The sequence below is a fragment of the Diospyros lotus genome, chromosome 14, assembly GCF_014633365.1.
Source record: "Diospyros lotus cultivar Yz01 chromosome 14, ASM1463336v1, whole genome shotgun sequence".
In the NCBI taxonomy this organism is placed as follows: Eukaryota; Viridiplantae; Streptophyta; class Magnoliopsida; order Ericales; family Ebenaceae; genus Diospyros; species Diospyros lotus.
The window spans coordinates 35272556-35282497 of record NC_068351.1 but is presented as its reverse complement, the minus strand read 5'-3'; the positions used below and the strand labels follow the sequence as shown (position 1 = coordinate 35282497).

The window sequence follows — 9942 nt, the reverse complement described above, 5'->3', positions numbered from 1 at the left end:
CACTAGTCCTGCATATGACCATAGGTCCACTAGAACACAAAACATGTAATAAGACCATTACATGCTACTCATTAAAAACATGTACAAATGCAAGCAAAACCCCCACCACTTGCCTCTGCCTGGCTCCATTGCTTGTTGACGCCGACTCGGCCCAAGCCTCGCTCTCGTCGCCTCGCCAGTCGCCCTTTTGCCCTCGGTCGTTGCTTACTCTTGCCATAGAGATGTCAAAAGGGCCGAGTTATGGCCCAGCCCGTTACTGTTCAAACAGGACGGGCCAAGCCGCCTAAGGCCCCAACCTGGTCCGTGGCCCATTGGGCCCGGTCTATTGAGACCTTATGTTATTCCCAACGTTTCTTACTTATTTATTTTTTTTTAACTATGTTATTCTTTATTAATTATTGATACTAAATGCTAAAAAATTTACATCTCACAATATATATAAATAATAATCATCAATATATTTGAAATTTTTTATATATTTAAATTATAAATAAACATTCTCTTTTTTATATGTGCATTATTTTTCATATCAATTCACGAAAAAATTTACAAAGCATATAAAATTTTAAAATATAAAATGATGAAATAATATTTAAAACTTAAGATAAAAAATTGTTTAAAAAGAAAAAAATTAATTTTTATATATGCATTATTTTGATATTTATATATGTATTATTTTTTAAAAAAATATTTAAAAAAAGAAAAAGAGATCGGGCTTGGTGGGGCCGACTTACCAAGGCCTGTGGGCCAGGCCCACCTAGCCGGGCCCGCTAGGTCCTGTGGGCTAAGGCCCATGAGCCTTCTAGGCCCACGTGCTAGCCCGGCCCCGCCCAGCCCACCTAAGGGGGGCCGTGGGCCTGGTCGGGCCCTACCTATGGCAAAAAGGATCGGACCAAGCCTAACTCTTTTAGTAAATGGGTCGGGCCAGCCCGTTTAAAAAGCTCATGGCCGGCCTGACCCTTTTGACATCTCTATCTCGTCGGCTCTCCCATTGTTCTCTCGCTTGTTAGCTCTCTCAACTTTCTCGCTCAGTAGTTGCTTTTAATTGTCAATAAAATTTTATCTCTTTCTCCAAAAAAATTAGTTTTCGTGATTTGAAAACAAATCCCATCAAGTAACTATTAATGGAAAAATGAGTTCCCTCAAAAACAAAAAATAGCTGTCAAACAATAACGTACAAGTTGAAAATAGGGTGAAAAGATTGCCAATTCCGTGACAAAAGTTGGCTATCAATCAAAAGCAGCCTTATGGGACTTTCTTTTCTCAATCTTATTTCCACACTTCGTAATTAATTATCCCATCCTTAATTATCTTGCTCTAAACTAGATCTCATTAACATGATCGCCGCACAAGAACGCGCCGTCGACGACCAGATCGCGGCCGGAGACGAAGGCCGACTCGTCTGACGCCAAGAACAGCACTGCCTCAGCCACGTGCTCCGCCTTCAACACAACCCCTTTAAGCGGGGCAAACTGCCCGAAATCCTGCTCTAATTGGGCTGCGTCCATCTCAAATTGACTACACGTCATCGGCGTCGCCACCGCGTACGGCGACACGCAGTTCACCCTTATCCCGTGCTCCCCCAGCTGCCGGCTCGCCTCCCGCACCAGCCCCACCACCGCGTGCTTCGCCATCACGTAGTCCGTCCATTTCCTTGCCCCCATGCTCGCCAGTATGCTCGCCGTGCACACGATGCTCCCCCTCACGCGCCGCTCCACGCGCCGCTCCACCATCGCCCGAGCCGCGTGCTTCACGCCGGCTGCAACCCCTCGCACGTTGATGGCGAACAGGCGGTCGAGCTGGGACAAGTCCAGGTCGAGCACGGTCTGGTCTGATCTATTCAGGACCCCGGCGTTGCAGAACATGACGTCGAGTTGGCCGTAGGTTCCGGCCGTCCAATCCACCGCGGCTCGGACTTGGTCGTCGTCGGCGACGTCACAGTGGAAGAAGGCGCCAACGTCTTTGCCGATGGCTTCGGCGACTTTTAGGCCTTTCTCGTCTTGCACGTCTGCGATGACGACGGCGCGGGCGCCGTGTAGAGCGAAGAGATGGGCAGTGGCCTCGCCGATGCCGCTGGCGCCGCCGGTGATGATGGCTACCTTGCCTTGCACCTTCATGCTGTTTGTGGGTAAAGTTGTTTCTTCTCTTGGCAGCTCGCTCATTTCTCTGATCTCTGCAACGAAGACGAAGATGATAGATGGGGCTCAGTATAAGCTGGCACTAAAGTGATACCCATCGGTCATCCTTTATAATAATATAATAAAAGACTAATCGTGAAAATAAAATGGATTCAAATTTTGATAATTAAGTTTACATTAATTTAATTAAGTATAATTTTGTCTAACTTATAAAATCAATTTGGAAAAATAATATGTGTGTTAATTTGACATGACAAGTATCATATAATAATAATAAAATTAATTTAAATATTATTATTATTATATGATATTTAACACAACAATTTAATATAAACAAACTCCTTCTAAATTGATTTTATATGTTAAATAAAATTATATAAAATTAAATCAATTCAGACATAATTACTAAATTTGAAAGGATTGAAGAAAATTGTACAAATTTCAATTATTGTTATCAAAATACAATAATTGAGATTTGTAATGTGAGAACACTACAATCACGACAGAGTGAGATGAACAATTGACAGGTGCTTGCTTGTATAAATATCCAGTGGGTGGCTCCGGTCTCTGATTGTTTGGTTGGAGTCTCAATTAAGTTCTCAGGTGCATCTCTATAAAAAGTTAATTCATTTGGTAATAATTTTTTGTCTTTCTGACATATAACTGCACTTACAAGAATAAGTTATAAGGCATGCGGGAATTCATCACCCCGCGTATGCCATCCAATATGTAAGTTGGCATTGAATTAATTTTATGACAACCTTATAACAAATAATTATCGATTATTATCTTATTATTATTAATATAAAGTGTTATTAGAAGTGTTAAATTTAAGTGTCAATGTTGGACTTTCATTTAAAGTTTTATAAATGTTATTTGGGCACCGATCCACACTTTACATAATGCTTAGGTAAGAAAATGTTTAGATGTCACATCAAATATAATAATTCTATTTCAAAAATAGAATTTTTGTTTAAATTCAAAAAAGGGTTTCGGTAACAATTGTTCCCATGCACACATTAAATGTACCTTATTGTTTATATTAAAACACTTTTATTAGTAAATAATAAATATATTATATTTTAAAATATTTTATTAATTAATAAAAATATTTAAATACTAAAAATAAAGTGCATTAAATATAAGAATAAACATCATTTTGGTTAAATCAAAATAAATGAATTGAACTGGCCGAAATTATTGGTTCAGTTTAATTCAGTTCGATTTAAATTATAGATCGATTTGGTAAAAATTGTAAGTTTGATTGGTTCGATTATTTCAATTTATTTCACTTTTCATATTAAAAAAATCAAAATAATCGAGTAAATTGTTAAAAATGACATTTTTTTTTCATTTTTCAGTATTTTAGGTTGATTTGATTTTTTTTAATTTTTTGATTTGTTCAATTTAAACAATCTATTCTGTCAAATCAATCTAATTTTTAAAATAAATATAATCTATTCAATTTAAACAATTCACGTCACCCCTAATTAAATCGATCTTAAATAACACATGAATTTCTACATAGGCTTGTCTTTTCACTTGCTTTTGTGTCGGCAATGAGTAGGAGCAAATGTGGAACGCGTGATGAATGCTATTGGGGCAGTGCTTAATTTGAAACGTACAACTTGGGAAAGAATGATTACCTAAGGGTGGGGCCGTCCTTATCTTGGTTACTCTCAATATTTTATCTATATTAAGTTTAATTTAAAAAAAAAGATAAATTTATTCTCCTTGAGATTAAATTATTCGAATTAATTAGAATTTTTTTAAAAAATTAAATAATAAACTCATGATGTGAGATTGTCCCTCGATTTAGTAATTTGTCTTAATTTCAAAAAAAATTTAAATAAACCTTTCTCATAAAGTCCAAAAAGGTGATAATATGGGACAAAACGAATCTCTCCCAAATTATCTCGAGAATTTGTTGGTTTGATTTCGATGATGAGTATTTGTCGACGTTTAGAATTGGTCGATTGTGATTCGTCGGCCCGTACTGATAGAGTGATTTCGAGCATGAGGGGAATGAAGTAATGGCACAATTAATCAGACAATACGCAATAATTTTTACGTGGTTTGGCCATAACGAAGCCTAATCCACGATTGTTCTCTAGTCATTTTGACAGAGTGATAGTATGAATATTTTCTTGTGTCTTTACAATGATTTTTGACCCCCTATTTATAGTGTAGGGTATTTACAATTTACACGAAATTTGAAGTAATAGGGCCACATTATGGGGGACAATGTATCCTTATTATCTCCATAAAATCGGGAGTAAAAGCTCTATACCATGTGGGGACTGGCTTATCATGGATAAGGACAAGTAAACATCAAATCCGATTATTCTGCTTCGTAGTTTTCTTTGCGAGCTGATCGGATTGGTCAACGAGCTAGAGGAATCGCTGGAAGCTCGCTTGCCATCGCGGTTGGAGCTCGTGTTTTAGTAATTATGCGACCTCGCTGAGATGCCTTCGATTTTAGGTTAATTGGGCTTCGAGAAATTGGGCCTGATCCATAGACTATTCCCAGCCAAAAATAGTCCAGACAGTAGCCTAAAGTGGTTCAGAAAATGGCCGTAATAGTATCTTAATACAAACTTTAATAAATATTGCTTAAATGATTTTAAGTCAAATGATTTGGACTTAAATTTTAGACATAAAACTTCGAGATTTTAGATTTTAAATTATTTTGAACGATACTTAAAAATGGTTTTGAATATGATTCTTTAAACATCTTACTTATAAATTGCATCTTTCGTTTTTTCTGCAGAGTTGTGTTAGAGAGTTAGTGTAGCATCCCAAAAATTTGGAGTCAACTAAAAATAAATTAATTTGGATGTTTGTGGATATTTTAGAATATTTAGAAATTTTTGAGAAATATTCATTTATGATATTTTAAAGAAATAGAAAATTAAGGTGATTAATTAAATTAATTGAAAGTATTAATGAAAATAATAAAATAACATATAATGGCAAAAATAATAATAATAGAAATAATAATAATAATAATAAAAGAGATAATTAAATTAAATTAAATTAAATTAATTAATTAATAAATATATATATGTGTGTGTGTGTGTTTGTGTGTGCTGTGCGTGGCGCATCCATAGCCATATCAATTTGTGGCTTAAAAGCCACTCAAGTGGATATATATATATATATATAAGGCAAAGCTTGGGCAGTAAGCATTTGAGGCAATTTAAGGGCATTCCAGTGGTCATTTCGGCCACTTTTGTTGCCAAGAAACATAGAGTAAATGAGAGAGAGGAAGAGAGAAATTAAGGGAGAAGATGAAGGGCTCGCGAGCAGCACTTGGGAAGGAAGAAAAAGTGGTGAAACTTAAGAGATTTTGGTGATTAATTGGTGTATAAAATATTCAGGTAAGTGGGTAAAATTTATATAAGTGTTATATGTTTAAATCATGGATTTTATACGGTTAGATTATACAGTTTACGCGTTAGAATTAATTGATTTAAGTCATGGTTATATTATTTGATAGGAAACGTTTTACTTCGCATCGGGAGCACAAGAGAGGCTGAAATCAGCTGTTTTCAGGCAAGCTCCTAACCCTCTCCTCGCGTTATTTATTTCCCTTGAAAGTCTTTGAGGTTTTTTCTACTCTAAACACTTCCTCACCGTGACTCGGTTCTACGCATAAATAATAATAATCTGCGTAGTAACTATTTTATGACTTTTATTTTATTAATGAGTTTATTGTTAATGGGATAAGCTAAGTAAAAATGTCATGGCGTCTTTTATTTCGACCGTCACAGAGCTTCGTATCGCTCCACTTTCCTTGGGAATGATGCCGTACCCGTTGGGCTAGGTTCTTAGAAATGTTGTTTATGGTTTAGTGGGATTTTATTAATAATTTATTATGTATGTTGAGATGGCTTTATGTGAATGAAAAGTAATGAGAATGGTATCACGATATTATGAGGTTATGTACATGAAAGGTTATGAGTTATGGAGAAATGTTATGTAAAGTTAAGCTGGGAAGATATAAAGTCAATAGTGTTAGTAAGTGTGTCTAAGGGTATGGGTACAAAGCCACTAACTGTTGACCTTGGGTCGTGGCAGTTGATGGCTGGATGTATGGGCACCAGTCATCGGTTGTTACGATAAGCGCTAGACGGCCAGAAGAGCTGGTACTCTAGATTCCTGCCTTGGTTTGTGCATTTCATGATGTGTTTGCCACAAGGGGCTGGGTTGCATTCACGTGGGGACATGCTTTGTGTGTGATGGGATGTGTGAGCATTTACATGACCCGGTTGGTTTAAGAGCCAATTTGGGTACCCTAGGTGAGCATATGCATTTAGAGGCATCTCGTATGTGTGAATTCTTATGTGGGCGTTAGCATGGCCTGATGCTTGGTTTATGGGGGCCTTGTCATCACGTTTATGCTACAAAAGCCGTTGCATTTCTTATTTGTTGCATGGTGAGAATGTGCGTTTTAGGTGATAAGTATGGGTGGTAGGCGTGGTCACGGTAAGACCTTGGGGTGAGACCCACGGCGGCGTGGTCCACGATAAGACCTTGGGGTGAGACCCACGGCAACCTAAAGACCTTGGGGTGAGACCCACAGCAACAGTAAGACCTTGGGGTGAGACCCACGACAACAGATTATGATGTGAGCAACAGGAATGGGCAGGTTAAGGACATGGTATGGAGGTAGCTTATAAAAGGCTGCCAACAAGTATGTATGCGGGACTCAGGTGCCAATATGTGACTTATGTGGGCCCCTGGTTCCTTATGTGCAGTTAACTTTATGTTATGCATGTAGAAGTAAGGTACATGTGGATCATGGTATGGTGTGGTTGCATTGGCATGAGTTGCATGGAGTGTCATGGGAAGAGTCATATCCTAAGCCCTCAGCCTTTCTTTTCTAGAGCTTGCTGAGGTCCAGATCGACGTGTCATGGTAGCAACTGCAGAGCTCTCCCGAACCTAGATCCTGGGTGCCGTGTGTCTGGATGAAAATAATACTTTATGTTTGTGAGATGGAGGCATATTATGTAAGCCCAAGTGGGCCCAAGTGATGTAAGGTCTGTAAAGATGTTTATGAGATGTTATAATAAAAAGATATTATGATTTTAATAAGGATTTTTCATGAGTTGTAGTTGTGTGTTGTTCGGTATCATTTTAGTAATGACCCTCTCACGGATCCTCTTGGTGCTTGGGGGCTCCGGGAGGCGGGCCGTTACAGTTAGCTTGGGTGTTAATTGTTGTATTGTATAATAGTTTGTTGCTTGAAAAATTGATTATAGTGAAATTAGAAATTTCCAGCTCGATGGTAGAGTTGTAAATGTAGGTTAGAAAAAATCGAATCACTATAAATTTTTTGTGTCTTTTTTTTATTTAATCTCTCGCATTGGGTTGCATTTTCTTTGAAAAAATCTTTCATATAAATTTGAACCTTGCTTATTTCCTAACAATATTTTAAAAATCATATAAGTTTTTAAGTATCCAATTACCCCCTAGGTGTGCGGTGTCATATATCAAATTCTATCCATCAAAACTACTATAAACATTGTTTTAAAAACCAGATCGAACTGGCTGGTCGGACTGGTTTAATTGAGAACCTGTGGCCTATCCGGTCCGATTTGACTTAAAAAATTAAACCTCTTTCAACCCGGTCAAAATCCGGTCGGACTGGTGAACCGGGAATCGGGTTGACCCCGATTTTTTTCTCCCTCTCACTTATTTTTAAATTTTTAATTGTTAATTAATTCTTTAATAACATATATAACAATTATATATAAAATATTAGTTGTATATTAGTTAATAATAACATTTCTCATAATGATATATAGAATATTAGTATTTCAAATATATATTAAAATATATATTTAATATATATATTATTTAATTATAAAATATATATATATATAACATCATCTGGTCGGACCACTTTGGTCTAACTGGTCGAACCAACTAACTCGTGACCCAATTAATAGATCGGTTCGTTTTCTAGTTTGATTTTTAAATCATTGACTATAAATAAAATGTGATTTCTTATCTCGGTAAATATTCTCAATCATAATTTTTAGTTCTCTATCTCTAGTACTATGACTTCAGTTTGATTTAGATATCAGAATGACTTTCATGGTTAGCCTAAAGTAGTCTCATCATTCTCTTTTGCAATGTCTCGAGTTAGTTGTGTGAAAGTTGAAAACATTCCACCATTTAGTGTGTCTTCTTATCTGTGAATATATTGATGGTTAAATTTTAAAAATATTAATAAATTTAATTAAGCTTAAACTCTATTTTAATGAAATTGTCTATAAGTACTAAAATTAATGGAATGATATATTAAAATTTAATCTTTAGTTTAGATTACACTTGTTTTTTGTAACCTACGTTATGAAATGTTTTAAATCCTCATTAAGGTTGGGTCAACCTCCGACTCCCTCCACACTATACTTGCAAGTTTTCCCGCAAAAAACTCTCCATGCCTACTCAACGAACATTTCTTAACCCGAAGTATAAAAAAATAGGTACAGTTCTAACTAAACATAATCAACTCTTCTTTAAATAAAATTTAAACATTGAGTTATATGAGTGTTATTTATTCTCACTTGTAAAACTTAAGTTTCGACACTTAATCATGGTAATAATAACTATGCTAAAGATATGTTTAGTGTAAGTGAATATATGACACGGGAGATGATCTGTTCTTGTCTGCATCAGGATGATATTTGGGCTCCACCACCTCTCATGCAACCCAAGCCTTATTCGTCTCGTCGGGTAATTATTATGTTATTCGTATCAAACAACATAATAATTATGTATATAACACCTCAATATTAAGTGTTACAGGAAATAATTAGTTTTATACATAATTAGTATTGAGTGGTTAAGTTGCAAAGACGTCTGCACCTGCTTCCACTGCGATGTCTTCAACGAGGACCAAGTTCGAGTCGCGATGGAGTGGATGGTCGGAACCTACGGCCAACTTAACGTCATGTTCTGCAATGTCGGGATCCTGAATAGATCAAACCAGACCGTGCTCGACCTGGACTTGTCCCAGCTCAACTGCCTGTTCGCCATCAACGTGCGAGGGGTTGTCGCCGGCATGAAGCACCTAGCTCGGGCGATGGTGGAGCGGCACGTGAGGGGGAGCATTGTGTGCACGGCAAGCATGGGGGCTAGGAAATGGATGGACTACGTGATGTCGAAGCACGCGGTGGTGGGGCCAGTGCCGGCGGCGAGGCGGCAGATAGGGGAGCACGGTATAAGGGTGAATTGCATGTCGCCGTATGCGATAGCAACGCCGATGACGTGTAGTCCATTTGAGAAGGATGCCGCCCAAATAGAGTAGGATTTCAGGCAATTTGCTCTGCTTAAAGGGGTTGCGGTGAAGGCGGAGCACATTGCTAAGGCTGTGCTGTTCTTGGTGTCCGACGAGTTGGAGTACGTCTCTGGCCACGATTTGGTCGTCGGCTGCGCGTTCTTATGTAGTGATGATGTTAATCAGCTCTAGGAGTCGTTCTACAAGGCCCGACGGGCCTACCGAGCAGCTCACAGATAGGGGGCAAAAATGATTTTACCCCAGCCTACTTTACAAATTTGCAAAGCGGGCCACTGCCCCCCCTCGCTCTGCACGTCTCCCCTATCTACCATGGTTGTCGCTTGCCTCTTTGTCGCGCCTCGCTGCAATTGCCTAGCCTCGCCTCTGTCGCCTCACCTCACCAAGAGTCAATGCAGTGACTGTCAGTGAGGCGACGGAGGCGAGGCCGGGCGACTGCAGCGAGGCGAGGCGGAGAGGCGAGCGGCAACCTGGCAGGCAGAGGAGACGCGCAGAG

The 9942-nt window shown here is 38.2% G+C and overlaps 1 protein-coding gene and 1 pseudogene across 1 annotated transcript; one reads left to right on the top strand and one right to left on the bottom strand.

Moving 5' to 3' along the window:
* Positions 1 to 1156: 1156 nt before the first annotated feature.
* On the bottom strand, positions 1157 to 2208 carry LOC127789819 ((-)-isopiperitenol/(-)-carveol dehydrogenase, mitochondrial-like). Its single transcript, XM_052318834.1, has one exon. The coding sequence runs from the start codon at positions 2160 to 2162 to the stop codon at positions 1323 to 1325; it is 840 nt and encodes a 279-aa protein (XP_052174794.1). The 5' UTR covers positions 2163 to 2208; the 3' UTR covers positions 1157 to 1322.
* Positions 2209 to 8828: 6620 nt separating this feature from the next.
* LOC127791025 ((-)-isopiperitenol/(-)-carveol dehydrogenase, mitochondrial-like) lies at positions 8829 to 9620 on the top strand (annotated as a pseudogene).
* Positions 9621 to 9942: the final 322 nt, after the last annotated feature.

Bases quoted from the DNA above. Each gene is read 5' to 3' on its own strand.
- LOC127789819 (XM_052318834.1), bottom strand. From the start codon at position 2,162: ATGAGCGAGCTGCCAAGAGAAGAAACAACTTTACCCACAAACAGCATG.